At 49.6% G+C, this 19655-nt stretch overlaps 1 protein-coding gene across 7 annotated transcripts in view; it reads right to left on the bottom strand.

Moving 5' to 3' along the window:
- IFT122 (intraflagellar transport 122) overlaps window positions 1-19655 on the bottom strand; it is an 80945-nt gene that overhangs the window by 20247 nt on the left and 41043 nt on the right. For all 7 annotated transcript variants that reach the window (XM_030802143.1, XM_030802144.1, XM_030802146.1 and 4 more), the window contains 6 exons: window positions 18030-18194; window positions 16053-16250; window positions 11318-11458; window positions 8251-8304; window positions 4814-4975; window positions 352-518 (listed from right to left, as the gene is read on the bottom strand). In XM_030802143.1, coding sequence (XP_030658003.1) covers window positions 352-518; window positions 4814-4975; window positions 8251-8304; window positions 11318-11458; window positions 16053-16250; window positions 18030-18194 — 887 coding nt within the window. The remainder of the gene's footprint in view (window positions 1-351; window positions 519-4813; window positions 4976-8250; window positions 8305-11317; window positions 11459-16052; window positions 16251-18029; window positions 18195-19655) is intronic.

Here is a 19655-nt window from a genome sequence, read left to right as displayed (position 1 = left end):
CTGTTTCTGCAAGGTGGGCGAGGAGACACCAGCCCTGACGGCGTAAGTGGAAAACCTAAGGCCTGGAAGGTTATCACAGCGTCTGGGTTGTAGTGAGCGCTCAGCAAATGGCAGCTGTGATGTCCTGGTGTCTCCTCTTCCCTGGTCCCCACCATCCCTTCCCCTAGTGACTCCACAAGCTCCTGGAAGGCAGCCACTGCCTTGTGCAATCTCTGTGTCTCCTGAAGAACCTAGCCACTATCACATTAGCTTTAGATAATTAGAGAAGCACTATTTGTTCCCTTGTCAGTCAAGAGGTGACATGTGATGAAACGCCGCCAAATGCTTCTAGGGGCAGGGACCAAAACCTACATGTCAACCCAGCCATGGTCACCACAGATCTCGACGGCCTTGACGTGCTCTCCTGCTGAGATGTACATCTCCACGGCAGCTTTGGGCTCCTTGATATTTCTGGCCCAGTCAGCCTGTTTGGTGATTAGCATCTTTGTTTCTTTGGGGTCTCCAGATCCAAGGAAATCCTGAGGAAGCACAACAAAAACACTCTGGATCAGAACTTCCTGTGCCAGCGTTACATCAGGCTTTTCTAGCAGCAAGGGCGGGCCCCACATGGCTGAAGCAGGCAACCAGGAGGTAGGCAGGGCCTGGCCTTGACGGGCTGAGTCGGGGGAGTCCCAGGTCTCGGGAAGAGTGATCTCAGGCTGCCCTGCAGGTGTTCCTGGGGGATCCTGGGACAGCATCGAGGACGCTGGCCCCCAATGCTTCCTTCCCGTCTCACAAATGGGCATTTGTTCATCGGCTAAACAACACTTTCTAGACTATTTGTGGCACTGCACATGAAGTCTGCAGGGTGGGGGGTTCATGATCAGGCTGTCTCTCGCTCACATAGTTTGGTAAATACATGACTATTCCTAAACAGCAATGAGACAACCTGGTGCACAATTCCAAATATCAAGACCTATCATCTTTATTCAGATCATATGGGTGACACCACATGCTTCAGAGTGAGGCTGAGCATGGGTTCCCCTAAACTTACACAAACAAAATGACTTACAGAGTTTGCCGGCCCTCCACGCCCTCCATGCCCTCTCTGAGTCACCAGCAAACATTCTGTGCCCTGAACTAGAGAATCATCACATTGTCTTTGCCTCAGTTACTTGCCTAGAACAGATAACACGCAAACCTCTCTCTGGTTAGTTGCTTCTCAGCTGAATGGTTAGGGATCCTGTGCTGAGGTCAGGTCTGCAGGGGTGAGGACCTGATCCGACAGTGGGACAGCAGGAGGCCATTGGGGGATCTAAGGCAGGGAAGGTGCTCAGGAGAGGACCTGAGAAGGAAGAGATGGCTGTGGTCCTGGAGGCTCAGGGATCAGGCCTAGGGCCTGTGTTCCTTCGGCCTCAGCATACCTCTGAAGTAGTATGCCCAGCTTCTCTGGGCTGGCCCTAGAATGTGTGAGAAACAGCCTCAGAACATCACCTCTTTTCAGGGTAGTTACCCAAAATACACACATGGGAGTTTGCCAGAGTTGAGGCAGCTTTTAAAGGTGGAGCTTTTCAAAAAGGGAAACTGGGAGCACTTACAGCCCAGGTCTATGTTACCGGCAAGAAGTGGTTTGTCTCAGGAATAACGTACCCTGCAGAGAGTGCTTTGTGTCAGCCTCACTGAGAATAAAAAAAGCACTCCTTTCCCCATGATTAACACTCATGTGTCAGGAAAGTACAGTCAATGTATGCTAAAAATCCACTTGAACAATTAGCTCGCTTTTTCCCCTCATTTGCTTTCAGGGTAAATGTGCTTTCAGAGTATTAGGTCGGCCTAATATATGATACATTTTAAGAAGGGGAGGAAAGAGCACTGTATACCCTGATGCTGGGACCCAATAGAAGACTGGCCCCCTGGCTGGCCTTTGGTTCTCCCTGGAGCTGACAAAAGAAGGGGCTTGGAAAGCAGCCGCTGTCCCCGCCTAGTTTGGGCCTTTACAGACACACCTCTCCTTTTGGCAGCTGCTATGGCGTGGATTCTCTATGCCAGCATGAAGCTGGAAACCCTGCCTACCTGGCTGGTGAAATGAGGGTGGCAGCTGGGAGAAACAGGCATCTTAGCAGACTAGAAATGTCCTTCAAAGGGACTTCAGTGAGTGCTCAGGGGACTAGGGGTGACCGTGGCAAGGGTGAGAGGCTGAGAGGGAGCCATAAGCCTAGGCCAGCTGGCCACTCAGGGAGCTATGACTTCATTGAAGCTGGGTCTAAAAGCTTCCTTCAAGGCTCAGCAAACTGGGAATTCAAAGGCTTTTTGCTTTCCTGAAGCTAAGTTATACGTTATCTGGGGCCATGGCAAAGACTTGGCCCTGAAGTGGACAGAAAGAGGCTGTGCTGAGTGATGAATGAGACTAAACAGTGTTCTCATGCTTGGTGATTTTGATAAGAACATACTACAAAAGAGTTAAGAGCATTATAATTCCCTTTATCACCATATAAACATGTCACTTATCCAGAAAGCATACAATTTATTTGTACGTGGGAATGTAATTTTAAAATTTTCTGAAAACTAGATTGAATCTTGGGAAGCAATTTTCAAGTAAACAAAAACATGCCATGTTAATCAGCACTAGATCTCCCCCACCCCCCACATAATGTGTATGTACACATTTCTCAAATTCAGACTACCAGGTGGGGGCGGGGGGATTGAAATGGAACCAACCTCCTTGGAATAGTGATCAAAAACTAAAACCAAAAACAAGTCCCAAAGTATTTACCTTCATAGAGAGACGGAGCAGATGGAGTGTGTAAATGGGCTGCAGTTCTGGTGGGAGGCTGTGGGCACAGGAAGTCCACCAGAGTGTAAGGAGGGGCCTCAGAGCAGGGGCAGGAGTGGGGCCAGCCAGGGAGAGAGGTGTGAAGATACACTCTGTGGTCACGTGTGGCCCCTCTCATCTTCCTAATCTTTCTACAGGTTGGCATTTCTAATGCGCTTTCCTATACAGTATTCTGTGCAAATCTCATGACTAAACTGAGCTGTGGCTATTACCATCTGAGAAGGGAAGGGAGGCTTGGCAAACTGAAGAGCCTTTCCCCAGGTCATCTCACAGAAAGAACCCATACTCACACCAGTTCTGGGGCACCAAGGCCAGGCATTTTCTTATTTATTTATTTTTGACATGAGTCTTGCTCTGTCACCCAGGCTGGAGTGCAGTGGCGTGATCTTGGCTCACTGCAACTTCCACCTCTGGGGCTCAAGCAGTCTTTCCACCTTAGCCTCCCAGTAGCTGGGACTACAGGCACCGGCTAATTTTTTGCATTTTTGGTAGAGACAGGGTTTCGCCATGTTGCCCAGGCTGGTCTCGACCTCCTGAGCTCAAGCAATCCACCCACTTCAGCCTCCCAAAGTGCTAGTATTACAGGCTTGAGCCACCACACCCAGCCTGGCCAGGCATTTTCTACTGCAGCACAGCTGCCTCCTTGAGGAGGCTTCAGGGGTTCCTAACCCTAAATTCTACCCCTAGGGTCTTGATCCCTTAAGGGTTCATCCTGAGTTAAAATTTTGTTATCCCCGGAAGCAGAGATGCACTGACTCTGGTGATCATAGTATGAACGAGTTATGAAATCTTCTAGGTGTCTGTGGTGGGGCCTGAGGGAGGGCAGGAAAAGTGACGAGGAAAAGGCAGAGGGAGCCTGAACACCCTGGGTCTCAGGTACAGAGTGAAGAAATCACTAAGGTGAAAAGACAGGCTGGGGCCCAGGAACTCATCCACATACTGATGAACAATAGGTCCTGGGCAACATCACAGGCCACCAAACACACCTTCAGCCCCAGGGTCGAACAGGTGGTGGAAGAGCACAGCCATCTTCAGGAATAGAAAAGCAGAAAAAAGTGGGGAAGATTTTCCATCCTGAACTTGTAAGCTGGAGAATTAACCATTAGTAGCCCACTAATAGGTTGTGGCTGATGAATCACTTCATAACATACTGAGAGCCACTTTTGACACTCCCGGAAAAGGCAGGTTAACAAAGCCCCTCTGTAGAAGGAAGACTGTAGTTGCTCAATGCACCCAAGTCTCTTTGAACCTTGCTTAGCCTGAACTGCAAATGTCTTGACTGGTCTGGGCTCCTTAGTACAACTCCTTCCCACAGAAGACATCAGGAGCCTGGTCCAGGAAGCTCCTCTCCTACACCTGCCTTAAAAGGCCCAGCTCTGCTGGGGACTAAGGTTCATAAGGGCCATCCCAATGCAAAAGAGCATCTCTGCTATCACCCACTGCAACCACATGGTAGCCACTCTGCAGCTGGCAGGCGTGAGGCATGCTGCACTAACACAGGGTGGGGCGGAAGCTCTGCCTGACTTCCCAGAAGCCCAGTGAGAAGTCCAGGACAATCAGCAGGTGCTATGGGAAACTTGGCTGGCAGGCACCATGTTGTCCTGTATGACTGGCAGGACCGGCTCCTGCCTGAAGGCACCGATTCTTGGCGGCTCCTGACAAGGATTGAGAGGATTTGTGGGAGACAACCCTGAAGCCCTGAGCCCTCAACTCAATGAAGGGATTGCGCTGGTGTAGACCCACAGCCATCCAGCTCTGTCACTGATGAAGGTCTGAACTGCCACAGTCTGCCCCCTTCGTGTCAGCCTTAAAGGTCGGTTTTAGGTGAGTTTCAACCAGTGGCTGTAGATGGGTCCTTTGTTTACCAGTTTCCCCACATCTTTTCTGAGACCATTGCTAGTTTTTGTCTGCACCACTCTTGGGGAAAATAACTTGGACACCGCAGGTGGGAATACCAGTGGGCTACAAGCTGGAGCTTGGGCCTAGGACGGGGTGCATTACCTTGGCATACTCAAACATGCAGAGGTCGGTGTACATTTCAAGTGCGAGGTTCTCGTGCCCACTCCTCTTGTACAGTTTGGCGGCCTCATGGAACTTCCCCTGGTAGGAAAACACATCTGCCAGAAACAGGTCATTGTTGGTCTCTCCCCGCTTCTTCCTCTCCTGGAAAAATTAGAAGCACAGGAAATGGCCTCTGCGCCATGGGCAGGAAGCAGCCTTTACAAAGGTTAGATGTGGCTATTTCAAGTGAGGCCCCTGGGCCTTCCTACTGGAACCTGGGCTTGGCTCCTGGCTGTTGTCTCTCTCCCCTAGGTTCCCGCTGGGAACGCTTGACAACAAAAGCAGGCTTTTACCAGACAAGCAAAGATCAAAAAAAGATGCAAACCTTTGTTTGTTTAATGGAAATTCCTCAGGGTTGCTTTCCTGTGTATTCCAAGGCTATGACGGAATAGTTTGAATACTGTGTGCTCTGACTCATCCATGACCCCTAAGCTCCCAAGATCTCCCAAATCTGCAGGCCCTGTTTGGCAGAGTTGTGGCTCATGGGGATGACAGAGCAGGAGAATGTTTAGGGTTTCTGCCCCAGAGGGATACCAATAAAATAGGATGACAAGTCTTACTATGTCCCTACTTCTAAAGAGAAGGTAAGAAATCCCACATGCTGAACATTCACTAGGTTCTGGGTATATACTTTACACAAACATGGCCCCTTTATTCCTCTCAGTAACCCTCAGGGTAGGTTCTCACCACCCAAGTGTTAGAGTCAAGGATGCTGAGACTCAAGAAGAGGAACAGGTCAGGGTCAGACAGAGCTGGAATTTGGACGTAGTTCTGTCTGACTCCAGATATTCCTTGTATCACATAATACTGTCTTTTGAAGCAAGTGATGTCCCCAACAACACATACACATACACACACTCTCACTCACACACACACACACACACACACACACACACACACACACTTAGCACAGCTAGGATAATGCTTCTTCCTTCTGTGTCAGGGAACATTCACTTGTCTACAGCTCGAGTATTTGTAAACACTCAGTAGCACCCAAACCCTGAGCCCTAGCAGTTTCCTTTTGCTTGTTTTCTAGCAAGAGTAGCGTATCGGAGGACGATGAGACATTGAATCAAACTCTTAGACAAGCTGGTGAAAGTTTTAACAGCTGGAGGCAATATGCTTCCACACTGACAGAAATCATCATTCTAAAAACCTGCACACAGCTCAGGCTCATCAAACAGACTAACTCCTAATAGTTGGAAATGAATTAAAATCTTGCAGTGAGATAAAAGACTGATTTTGGCTGGACATGGTGGCTCACACCTGTGATCCCTACACTTTGAGAGGCCAAAGGAGGAGGATCACTTGAGCCCAGGAGTTGTAGGCCAGCCTGGTCAATATAGCCAGACCCTATCTCTGCAAAAAAAACAAAAAACAAAAAAGATTCTACTAGACATGAAATTCAGGCCATATCCATTCTAGGCCCCAGGATATCACCATGACCAATAAGAACGATCTATGGCACTCAGCAGGTGCATGTCAACATGGGCAGGTTCTTTCCCCCCATCAGCAGGACAAGAACATCTCCCCTATCCAAAAGGCACCCACTAAGGACCTGCAGTTCTCTGGAATTATGCTGAGCACCCAGATGTGTGCAACTAAGTCCACGGGCAGTCGACATAGAGCACACTCAAAGGCACTTTACTTTTTTTCAAGAGACAATCTTAGGAGTTTACTTTAACGCACTTACCAGCTCATGGCACACGAGGAGAGGACTACATTTTGACCCCAGTAAGATGTGACAAATAATAGTTGGACCCCACAGCAATCAGTTACTTTTATAGAGAGGAAATTATGCTCCTTGGCTTCAGATGAAGACCCCCAGATCCAGGCCAGTGGATTTACAAGTGACAGTCAGCAGCACTGGGCATTTTGGGCAAGAGCTCCAAACAAGCCCTTTACCATGTGGGTAGGTAAACCCCAGAACATACAGACGCCCCTTACAACACGCGGGTAGGGAGGGTACATGGCCGAGAGAGCATGAGCTTAGGAAACAGACTGGGCTTGAATTCCACCAAGTTTTTGGCTGCGGACCCATGGGGACGTGGCATCATCTCGCTGAGCCTTAATTTCCTCCTGCATGGGACAGGGAGAGCAACAGTACCTGCCTCATTCCATTAATGTGAAGATCTATAACAGCACTCACATAAATCACACATGTGGCACAGAGCAGCTTATATTATGAGGCTTAGCAGGCTGTGAGCTCCTGTCAGCCTCTCTCCTCCTCAGCTCTGTGCCCACTGAGCTCGGCACAAGGGCTGGCCCATGACAGGTGTTTATTATGAGGAAATGAATGAGAGGATCAAGACATTTGCTGATTTCCTCACTGTTTCCAACTGGGAATTCAAATGTATCTCACATTCCCATACCTTCACAATAAATATGTTCAGGAGAAAAAATGTGTACGCCTTTTAACAGACAGCCAGACAGCACTGAGATACACAGAAATTAAGAATAGTGTCAAAGGGCCGGGCATGGTAGCTCAAGTCTGTAATGCTAGCACTTTGGGAGGCTAAGGTGGGCTAATAGCTTGAGCCCACGAATTTGAAACCAGCCTGGGCAACATGGGAAAACCTTGCTCTACAAAATATACAAGAAATTAATCAGGCGGAATGGCACATGCATGTGGTCCCAGCTACTTGGGAGGCTAGGTGGGAGGGTCATTTGAGCCTGGAAGATCTATGCTGCAGTAAGCCGTGATCGTGCCACTGCGCTCGAGCCTGGGGAACAGAGTGAGACCTTGTTTCAGGGGAAAAAAAAAAGCATAGTGTTGACCACCACCCAGCAAATGGCATACCTACAACCAGCTTCCTTAGCACACTGCAGGCCTATTGGGTTTGGATGACAAGGTCAATATTCTCAGCGGGAAACAGTAGGGCTGGGGGTTGCTCCAGAACTCTGGGGCGCTCAGTTCAGACCGTGGGCCTTGTTCCCCAGGTCCATTTCTGGGGAATGGAGCTCAGCTCACGTGCATTTGGGAAACTCCTCCAACACTATCAGATTACTGGAGTCTGAGAGGATGGTGACTAGCTATCTGCCACCAGGAGGATGCAAACCAGTTCCTGAGAACCTACTGAATCCTCACAGCAGCCTGTGAGGTAGGTCCAATCCCTTTTCACAGACTAGAAACCCAACCCTGGAGAGATCTGGAACCCATGTGCCTCACCCAGCTATCACGCAACAGCTCACACTACCAGCTGCTGTCTCCCCCAGTGTGGCCACTCTGCCCCCAGAGCAAGGCTGTGGCCCAGATGCCCAGACGCCAGTGAGCTCTGCTCCCATGTCCTCAGGGCTCTTGCCTGTTAGAAGGGCTGCCCCTAAAACAGGAACCCCAAATATGCCTTCTTGAGAAGGAAAAATGCTTCATCTTTTACCTCAATGCTGCTGATGAGCTCTAAATATCGGAGGTCTTGTACTCTGATGAAGGCCTGTGGGGAAGAAATAAACAATAAAATAAGCTGTCTTCTTGGCTTCAAAAGTGAGTGACTGGCTGGGGGTGGGAAGTCAAGCTCTATCTAGACAGTGAGCCAGTAAGGAGAGGAAGGGAGCAAGCATGAATTAATCACCGTGCGTGCAGGAGGTTATACCACCCAGCGAGGCGTGGCTTTATCCATGGGATTGGACCATGTAAAGAACAGCAAAGACATCCCAGTTGCATCAATCATTTTGAGATCAGGTAAAACAAAACTGTGATGCCACAGTCTGTGGCAGTGCCTCCTTGGGAGACTCTCGACCCAAAGAAGAACAAGCCGGTCTGACCCTCTGGGGTGTCAGGCAGCATCACAGCAGGAGAGGATGAGATGCATGGACTGATGAGAGACTGCCTGCACATCTTGGCAACATGGGTAGAATGCAGCAGACAGCTATGCCTACCCAGTGGTGCCACAGACACAGGGGACCCAGAGCCCCTGGCACCACAGAGGGAGCAGAGGAGGGGAAAGCTGAGAGGGCATAAAGACAGATTCTGGAAGAAGGTGGAGGGGTAGGGAATGAATCCCGCCAAGTCCATGGAAGGCAAATGCTTATGTAAATCCTAAAATTGCAGCCCCTGCCTTGAACTCACAGTAAAGCCAGAGAGTTTAACTCACAGACCTCTAGAAGTATCTGAGGAACAAGCAGACTGGTGTTAGCTAAGCTAGTTTTGCTGCTTTCAGATTCTGCCCAGGGTTTGGAGGAGCACGAGCCACCAGGTCAGGCTGCTTTCAGGTGACTTTGTTGTCACCATTTATTGCCCCATTCAAAATGGGCTGACCTGTGCCTAGAGGAGGCAGTAGCTCCGGAGCCCTTTGAACCGAACACGCAGAGCAATCCTGACCACTTTGCAGCCTCCGCTCAGCAGCATGGCATCCTCCCTCCTGAAAAGACCTCGGGAGATGAGCGAGTCCCCGGCCTCTGGCTGCCTTGCAGGTGACCACAATGCAACTTCATCTTTTCATCCCACAGGACCAGGCTTCCTGTCAAGAGACTGAGGACCCAGGGAGAAACATGTCTCGGCCCCTTATCCCCCTCCACAATTCAGAGGTCCACATTCTAACAGGGAAAGCTGGTCAATTAAACAGATCATGACACCTCCCAGAGCTAAGAGCTCTCCAACTACGAACCAGATGCCTGGAGAACATGGATGAATGGTCTGAGCATGAGCAGGGGCGGGAGGCAGCGTTAAGTGAGGCATCAGAGTCAGAACCTGGCAAACAAGTGTTTGTGAAGAGGAATTCGTAGAAAAGGGCAATGTGGGCATCACATGGGCCAAGGAACATAGGGCTAAGACTACCTGTGTCCCAAGCTGTAGGTCTTACACAACACCCTCTAGATCTGGGTTTCCTTAAAGCGCCTTGAGAGGGCAACCCCGCAAAGCCCAGCACAGTGGCCAAGAGGGAAAGGAGCATTCGAGGTCCGAGTTCTCGCTCTGAGCCTACTTCTGTGCTTCTGGGCTCCAACTATCTTCTCCGTGGAAAGGGGCCTGCTACTGACACCCTCTCAAGGGTCTTTCTAGCTGTAGCTCAGCTGTGCTAGAGTCTAGGATTTGCCCATTAATAAATCTGTTTCCGAGTTCCTTCAACCTGACACATTTTGCAGCGTCAGGGCGCCTGGTCAGAGTCACAGGGCCCCTGAATGAGCTCAGCAGAGGGAAGCCTGGGAACAGGGAGGCACCTGCAGCTCTGCTCAGGGTCTGGCGGGAGCTCAGCAGCTCTTCTCTGCCATCTAGTGGGGATGGCAGTCCATCTCTAAGAACCACCCTATCCAAACTGGTGAGCCTGAGTGCCTGGCACAGAGGAAAGAGGCGGGGGACTCGGGATTTAGATGAAATAGTAACTTCTAGCCTATCTTCAATATCATGTGGCTTTTTCAAAACAGCATGTTGTACACAATAGATATATACCATATACACTTACTTTTCAACTATAGTAAATCTGGCTGGGTGTGGTGGCTTATACCTGTAATCCCAGCACTTTGGGAGGCTGAGGCAAGAAGACTGCTTGAGCCCAGGAGTTCAAGACCCGCCTGGGCAACATAGTGAGTCCCCGTTCTAAGATTGCTTCTCTATAGACGTAGGGAGACACAGCTCGTTCTCAGCCAGGCTTCTTAGTCCTGGTCTGGTCCAGTCTCCTCTCTTCATGCCTACAAGTCTTGATCTAACCCAAGGCGGGCATCACATCCCTCTTTGCCACTCCTTCAATATCAGCCCAGGAATATGGACAAAATGAGCAGCTCATTAATTGACTGTGGTGAGATAAAGAGGGAAGGGGTAGGGGAGAGAAGGTTGGAAGCCATTCCTTCCTCCATCTCAGGTTCTAGATGGAAACACAGCTCGGGAACATACTTGGGCTTTTCCTTATGTGCAGAAAGGGGTCAGATGTTTTCAGCCATCTCTCTAGCTTTCATAGACTAGGCCAGGAAAGGACACAACCAATCAAGTCCATGAATCCCACCATGAAGCTACGTGGGAAGTGCCCACATTGCTGTCAGAATCAGAGACCTTGACCATCTCTCCCACCTTAGTTGGCAGATGCTAAGAAAAGCACCATTGTGCGCAGCATCATGGCCAGTGACTACACCGATAATAAAAGCCGCCATTTACGGAGTGCCTGTGATGTGCCAGGCTACTAGCCAGGTGCTTCCCATACATAACAGCTAATAAGAGTGACAGCCAGAATCTGAGATGCTGCTCCTGGGTCAGACTTTACAGGCATCTTCCCACTTGATCCTCACAGCTTTGTGAGGATGGGGCCTGTCATCACCCTACGTCTATAGAGAAGCAATCTTAGAAAGGGTGACACCTACCCAGGCCCACAGTGAGGAAGTGGCTGAGATACAAGCCCAGGTGAGCATAACCAGAGGCTGCAGCAGTCTACGGCCTCTCCGTGCCACCTGGGTCCCCATCTGCCTTCTTAAGGGACCCCACAAGGACCAAACTCCAGCTCCTGCTGGCTAGATGCTTACCTTCTTTGCTGTTTCAAAATCTAAACCTTCTGGCGCTTCCATGGCCAGTTCACGCCAATCAGTGTCTGTGACACCCAAGCAAGCAATCTGGTAGGCTTCCTTGAACAGTTTCCTATCCAGGTACTGGTACATGGGAGCAGACTGCAGGATTTCATCATGGGAAAAAAAGAAGACTGTTTTCAGAGCTATGGAAAGAACCAGATGCATACAGAGCCTGCCTCCAGATGCGTGGGACGATTACCCTTGCCTGGGGAGCAGCCCTGCAGCCGTCAATCAGCACCCTGCCCAGCCTGCCCAGCCCACCCTGTGTGCTCCATCCTGCACCTCTCTCACAGCTGGGCCACTGTGCTCCACAGCACAGACTCTCTGCCCATCCTCCCCTCCTTTCCACCTGCAGGACTGCCTTGCCATAGGATGTCATCCTTGCCTGGAATGCCTTTGCCCCTCCCCACTCTCCCTCTGGAAAATACCTATTTGGCTTTCAAGGCCCTGTTGAAATGTCACCTCTTCTGGAGAGTCCTTCCGAGCCCCTCAAGCCCCCACCCCAGGGGAAGGAGTCTCAGCTTCCTCTACCCTTTGTCCAGATCTCAGGTTGTGATGCAGTTACAGGCCTGTTCCCACAGCAACACCGTGCACAGCCCATGGGCAGTGGTGGGTTGTACCAGCCTCCCTCAGCAGACCCCCAGTCTATGTTTGCTGACAGAACGAATGAGTTTCTCGGAGGAAGGGGTCTGGGATGGCCTCTTCTTCCAGGGACTGAGTCCAAGAAAGGTAAATGATTTGCTCCAAGTTACCCTGGAAGCCTCTGGAAACAGGTCTCCTGCTCCCTGCCCTGGGGACAGATGCCCTCCTACAAGATGGGGTTGCCTTGCTGTGAGTGCCCATGAATAGTTCCTAACAACTTCTCTTTCTTAGGTTTATAAAAGGCTTTTGGCTGTCCCCATAGTCTTGTGCAGTAGGTATTATTTCTCCCTGGCTACAGCCCAGGAAACCGAGACTCAGAGAGGACAAATGACCTGTCCCAGCAAATAGCTGGCAATAGCCAGAGGTGACTGGACTCCAGGTTCTGTGCCCTTTTCTGCCACATGTATGCACATGTGTATATGTGCATATGTGTGTGCAGGCCTGAGAATGAGTCTTGAGTTTGGCCAGGACATCTTTAACAAGGAAAGGCCTTGCCCTTATTTTAGGCCAGCCAGTGTGCTTCAGGGGCCTGCATCTCTCCTGGCTTCCTGGGCAGGGAAGAGAAATCAGCCAGGACCTCTGTGCTAATAGTTCCCAAATGTGGAGCTTGAAGTATTGTCTTCTCCACTTGGGGCTTTTGTCTGTCTTTGAAATTTACGGTCCCATTTTTTAGCTTTAGAATTGACGGAATTTTTATTTTATTTTATTTTGGTCTGTCTACTCTCAGAGCAAAACGTGGCTGCTTCCAAGTGCTTATCTTTTCCACCATGCCATCTCTCCTCATTGGCACATTAAATGCTCCCTTTAGGGGGGCAGCAGGCATAGGCTAGGGAGCAGGTGACCTAGAACCCAGGCCAGGCTCAGCCACATCCTAGGTTGGTGACTCTTTGGGTAAATCCATTAACTTCTGTTTAGATGTCCTGCCCAGCTCAGGCTACCATGGGCAAAGGAGAGATGTGCTCCAAAAATTATGAAGCACTGGGCAAAATGCAGGCATGATCATTACCTTCACTGTATTTTCTCAGCACCAGCTCCTCACCATCTCCCAGGCTCTCCAGTCTTGTTCCCACCCCCACCTTTCCCTTTGTTTGAAAAGCTTCTCTGCTCCACTCTTCCTTTCCAGACCTCTCAGGGCTCAGATCAAGTTTCACCATCTCCTGGAAGCTTTCTCAAACTCCTGAAAGCTTTTCTTAAAGCACACAATGAGCTTTCCTTTCTGAAGTCCGTCAGCAAGTAGAGCCTGTTGCAATTTAGTTGTGTTTTGTGGCTTTTGCTATTTTATGAGTCAGTAATAAGGAGAAATAATAATAGAAATTTGGCTTGACAAAACCTGAAAGATGGGTATAATTAACCCCATTTCACAAAAAAGAAATGAGGCCCCAAAGAGTGAAATGAGTTGCTCTAGTTACAGCTGCTTGAGATGGCAGAGTCAGGACTGAAAGCCGGTGCTCCTTCCCCGAACCACACCAACTGCTTGCCATGCTGACTGCCCCATGAGTGGGACAGGCACTCAGACAGGCATATCACAGCTGAGCATATGATGGATGGCTAACACTTGGACTTACTTGGGAGGCACAATTTGAGTGGAGTTTTAAAAATAGACCCACTGAACAAATACTCTCTGAGCTATACTTTATCTTGCTGTTGGATTCCAAACATGAAGTCACCACTGCCTTGAGAAGCCCTCCTAGGGCTCGTTGTCCTACTTGGCAGCCCTGACAAACCAGTTCTTGCACAAGACAATGTAAATTTCGAAAGGCAACCAAAAATTCCAAGACTGAGTCTGATGCTTTCTCCCTCCTCTCTGGGCCAAAACCACAGGATGGCCAGAGGCAGAGGCCACAGATGAACAGCCTTTGTCTTGAGAATGTGTTTCCTAATCCTTGGCAGTCCTGACCTGCTGCGTCAGCAGGACGGCCTTGGTGTAGTCAGCAAGACTTTGCTGCTGAATCTTAAAGTCCTGGCAGAGGAAGCCCCAGGCTGCCCCTCTGGCTCCTCTTGGCCGGCCACAGTCAGGGAGCAGCAAACTGCATTTATTTTTGAGGTCAGGATGGCAATCTTGGGAGAAAACCTTTTAATAAGCAGAGCTAGTTTGGGGCAATTGAGGGAAATGAGTTCCTGGTGGATGTGGTGCGTGGGTTTGTAACGGGGCAGAAAAGGATGATGAGGACACAGTCCAGGAGAAGCTGTTTGTGCCCCTTGTCCTGCTGCCACTTCCACCCACCTCATTCCCTTCTTCCTCTTGCTTTCTGGTCTTTTTCCTCAGATCTGAATTCCACTAACATTTCTGAATTCCACTAACATTTCTTGAATAGCTGTTCTGTGTCAGGCATGGATGATGGGCATTTCCCCAGTAAATCTTGCAGTCATGAGTTTCGAGGGTATCATCAGCTTAGAAGAAGTGGGCTCTAGCCTGAAGCTGAGTTGTGTGGGGAAAACAGACTGACAGAGCCTAGCAGAAGGGAAATCTGGAAATTTCCCTAAAAGTCTTTCAAAGGTACACATGCTTTGACCCAGCAATTTCACTTCTAGGTATTTATGCCAAGGCGCCAAGTTGGGACAGGTGCAAGGACCTATCTAGAAAGATGCCTGCTATTTACAATAATACAAAAAAGCTGTAAGCAGCAAACATGTCCAGTAGGACTGGTAAAGAAAGCTGTGGAACATCCACAAGACACAATAAAATGCAGCTATAAATACAAGGCAGGTGGGGCCTAGGCAGGAGGGAGGGGTGCTGGCTATAAAAAGCACAACACCAGGCACCTTGTGGTGGTGGCAGTGTTCAGTGTCATGACTGTGGTGGGAGATTACACATGCCAACATGGGTGGGAAGATCACTCTAGAGCTTTGCACACTGTTACCGTTGAGGGAAACTGGGCAAAGGGTCTAAGGGATCTCTGTATTATTTCCTACAATTTATGTGAGTCTACAATTACCCTAAATTTTGCCATGCAGGATAAGAACATTTACCATATACTGACACAGAACCATGCTTTAGGAGATTGCTGAGTGAAAAGGCCAGATGACTAGTTTACAGCCAGCACTTCATAGACAGTGATGGGGCTGCCATAACCGAATGTGAGGTGAAATGAGAAGATAGCCATAAAGGAAGGGATGAGAAGTCTTGTTTACAGGCCAGGCTCAGGGAATACAGTAAATCTGAGGTTCCATCTATAGGTAGCAATACATATACACATAAAAGTCATGAAAAGTATTTGCAGTGTGATTCCACTTTTGTTTAAAAATGTTCTTATAAAATCACATGCTCCTAACTGTATATTATGCATATATTATATATACACATAGAAAAGCTCTAAGCAGATGTATTTCAATATGTTTAAGAGTGATTCTGTCCTGAGGATGGGATGCTGAAGGCTAAAGTTTCTCGCTATGCACATCTCTGCTTTATGGCAATTCTACAGTGAGCACCATCTGCCTGGGGTGCAGAAGGCAGAGGGGAGACCATCCTGCATTCGGGAGGTCAATCTCAGCCGCCTGTCTGTGGTTCTGCCCTCCCCCATTCTGTGGCTTCACCCTTCAGTGCCCCATTTCTGTTCTGGCCACCTCCTAGTTCAGGGGGCTTGTGCAGAGTCCCATGCTCCCTTATTGGCTCACAGACCTCAGCCCACACCCCCCACCCACTCATTCTCTCTCTCCCCTCTCTCTCACACACACATCACCACCATCACACACGTGCTCACACACACACCCTGCCGGACTCCCGGCTTTGCTGCTCACTCCATTCGGCCCCACGCTGGGCTCTCCGCAAAACACACACTGCTGACAACACTGCATACCCCTCCCATCCCTACAGAAAGAGGACCAGGAAGAAACTGAGGTTCAGGGAGGTTGAGCTGTTTGCCCCCAGTCACACAGGTTGCAAGGAGTGGAGACAGGGCTGCAGGTTCCAGGCCCAGACTGCCTCCCACGACATCACAGCTGCCATTCTTCTCTCTTTGCTACTCTCTCCCCAAAGCACCAGCAAAGGGTCCAGCTTCCCTGGTCTTATTGGCCTTGCCAGCACTAAGAGTGGACAGGTGCTCCCAGTTACCTGTGGCACCTCCACAGCAGAAATGGAGAAGACGTGGAGACAGAAGATCTTGGAGCCATTGTAGCCAACCACAAAGCCCTGCAGCTTCTGCCGGTGCACAGGGAAGGTGCTGGCTTTGATGTTGAGGTAGCCTCCTCCAGAGAAGCAGAGCATGTCCTCACACTGGGTGTTCCAGGCCACGCTGTTGGCGTTTGGTTCCTGGGGAACAGGGACAGTGGGGATCCTGTGAGAACCACCCTGGGCTTGGGCAGCGCTCACACATTTCAGCCCAATACCCTCTTAAAGACTGAATCCCACTAAATTGCTTACAGCGGGATGGAGGGAAAAGGAGGAAAGGGGACCACAAAGAAATGAACAGAGGCAAGCCCCTCCATGCACCTGCGTGTTGTTGGAATTTTTGAGTAAGCAAGCATTACTTTTGAAAAAAAAATTATTCTCCTGAAATATGCTCATACCTTTCTGCCTAGGATCTTTTATAATGACTAAATATTTTATAATGAGCATGGATTGTTTTTTATAATGAGAAAAAATCAATATAGTTGTTTTATATGTAGAGGGAGGGGCAGTGGAGAAGAGGAAAAGCCAGCAGGCAATGTTATAGCTGGGAATGCTGATGTCTCCTGGCAGGGCTGAGAATCACCTCCCCTAGCCTGCTACAGAGCCAGCAGTGGGGATGGGGCAGCTCAGATGCCCTTCCACACTTGTATGATTCTACGCTCAGACACAAACGCTCAGACACAAGATTCACATTTGGGGCCAGCTACGCCCCCTATAGGTGGGAGGTGAGGCTGGGGAGAAGGGAGGTAACATTTCAGGGCCCATTTTGTGCCCAACACTGAGCTAGGCACTGTAGTATCTCGTGTATTCCTGTAGCAATTCTGTGAGGGGCAATTACTAATTTCATTTTAGAGAAAAGTAATCAAGGCTCAGAGAGGCTCACTAACTTAAGATCACACAGTAAGGGATGCAGGCAGGACCCAAGCCCAGGTCAGCTTGAAGGCTGTGCCCTCTCTTTCCCCGAAACCATTCTACTCTCTCAGGGACATGAGTGAGTTGAGACTGACAGGGAGTCACCTCTGGGCTAGAGGTGGCCAGGTAACCCCTTCTAACTGACTGAGGCTGCTCCCCACTCCAGACCCCTCCCCCTATCGGTTCTGCTGCTGAGAACAAGGAGGAGCCTGGTAAAGGGACTGAATCTGCCCATAACATCAGGAAACCCTGCAGTGGCTGAGGAAACCAGTCAGGAGGGGCTCCAGCTTTGGGGGGAACTTCATTCTGGAAAATCAGTCCTGACCACCTACAAAGACCGAAAGAGAGAAAGAATGGTGCAAGCCCAGCAAAAAGCCAGCCAGGCCCTGGGCACAGAGCTGCTGGGCTGTCTTCTCTGGTGACACACTTCCTCAGGTCACAGGGCTGGATGACTCCACTAAACAACGCCTACGCCTCCAAGCACTTCGCATTCTGCTAGCTCTTCTAGCATGCTTGTGAATTAAGTAGAAGGCCAGGCTTGCCCATCCCCTTCCCCCTTTCAGATGACAAAACATCCTGTTTCCTTCCCACACTGTAGGTGCGCATAGACACAGGCAGGCCTGCAGCAGGTGAGACGCAGACTTCTGCAAAGGAAGTGCATCCATCGCTCCATTCACTGAGTGCCAACGTCATGCCCCTCTCAGAGTCATTGTCCCATTTCTTGTTCATGGTAAACGCTTAAGAAAGGCTCTGCTGGCTCAGAGCCTTTGGTTTCCATTGGCAAGGAAACCAAAGTTAAAGAGGCCAGTCCAGGCCCTGAGGCTTGTGCCTGTGTGGGAGGAGCAGGTTGTGGCCCAGGGCCTCTGGGACTCTGCGCCTGTGCTTGGCCCCTGCCCCTCCCAGAGACCTGCCTGGGCCAGAGCAGGAGAGCCTCCTGCAGGGACTAGGAAGCTAGAGGAGGGTCTCTAATCAAAGGACGATGTCCCTGGGCCCTCTCGGGGACTTCACCTGAAAAAGCAGCTCCTTGGTGTCAATGTCATACACCAGGCAAGTGTCATTTTCATCTACCACAGCCAGCTTCTTACGGGAGGCACTCATGTCCAAGCAGCGCACAGCTGTGGCCTGCTTCAGCAGGACGATAGCAAAGAGATTGTCCACGAAGATCTTCAGGATCTGGCAAAATTTCAGCGAAAACAGTGTCAGTCACCATGGCAACAAGATCCTGGCCCACTGCCAGGCTGTTGGAATCCCATGTGCTCTGCAAGAACAATTCCCACCACTTTCACCAGAAGTTCTGTGCAGGGAAAAGGACTCATCAAAAGAAAGAGGGGAGTGGGGCGTTGGCTTATCCTTAGGAGGCCAGAAGCAAGGTTCATCAGAGGCTGCAGAAGTAATGACAGACCCGAGACAGGCCCAGCTCACTTCAGTGTCTGTTCAGACTGGGGATTTGTTGATGACATTACCCAAACTGCAGCATTAGGAGATGCCACCTAGCAGAGATCTGAGTCACGAACTAACACAAGAAAAGGCTACTATGAACACTGATGAGACATGTGGTAGAAAATTATAATAATGATGATAGTGATGATGATAGCTATCATTTACTGATATCCCTGGTTTAAAAAAAATTTTTTTAGAGATAGGGTCTTGCTATGTTGCCCAGGCTGACCACAGTGGCTATTCACAGGTATAATCATATCACACTGCAGCCTCAAACTCCTGGGCTCAAGAAATCCTCCTGCCTCAGCCTCCTGAGTAGCTGGGACAACAGGTACCCTCCACCATGCCTGTTTTAATACTCCTTGTGTTTTTTTTGTTTTGTTTTGTTTTTAACATTGGCTTTAACTCCCAACCTGGATGATATCTGTTTTTGACAGCCCTATGAAATATGTGGTATTATCCTCATGTAAAACCAGCCTCACAGAGGTAAAGAGATCTGCCCAGGATGACAAAGCCAGTGAGTAGCTAAGTAAGAACATGACCTCAGGCCCACCTGACCCCATAGTCCATGCTCCCATTGGAAATGAGAGCTGCCTGAGAAAGAAGCAGCCCTTTCTCCCCCTGGCATTGCTACTTGACTTCACCCACTGCTCTCATGCCCCGTGACTTCCATCCCCAGCAAAGACCTGACAAGCCTCAGCCATAAGCCATCTGCTGCACAGCTTGGCTGTCAGGCTAATGCAGCTACATTGTCACTTTCAAAGTTCCATGTAGCAACCCACTTAGATCTTCTTTTTCTTATGCTGAGCAAAGAACACACGTGTACACACACACACACACACACACACACACACACACAGAAATCTGTGTAACTTTGTGTAACATGGATATCCCACATCTAACTGGCCAAAGGGCCCATTTTTCTTATGACACCTATCAGTATTCTGAGGACCCAGCATTCTTCAGGACACATGCTGGAACGCACTGCCTTAATCCACTCACTGCCCTAATCAGGAGCTGACCTAGGTAACGATCTCTGCCTCCCTCTAGAAATCCACAGAAGCAGCATCTCTAACAAATCTCCCACCTTCTGGAGACTTTAAGCCACTAATCCAGTCTACATGTAGCCAAAGGTTATAGCTCAACTCTGCCAAAACGTGGGCCTGCTAGGAGTGTGAGAGCCACAGCACCTTT

The sequence above is a fragment of the Nomascus leucogenys genome, chromosome 21, assembly GCF_006542625.1.
Source record: "Nomascus leucogenys isolate Asia chromosome 21, Asia_NLE_v1, whole genome shotgun sequence".
Taxonomy (NCBI): Eukaryota; Metazoa; Chordata; class Mammalia; order Primates; family Hylobatidae; genus Nomascus; species Nomascus leucogenys.
The sequence above is the reverse complement of the archived record's forward strand: the minus strand, read 5'-3'. Positions and strand labels throughout refer to the sequence as shown.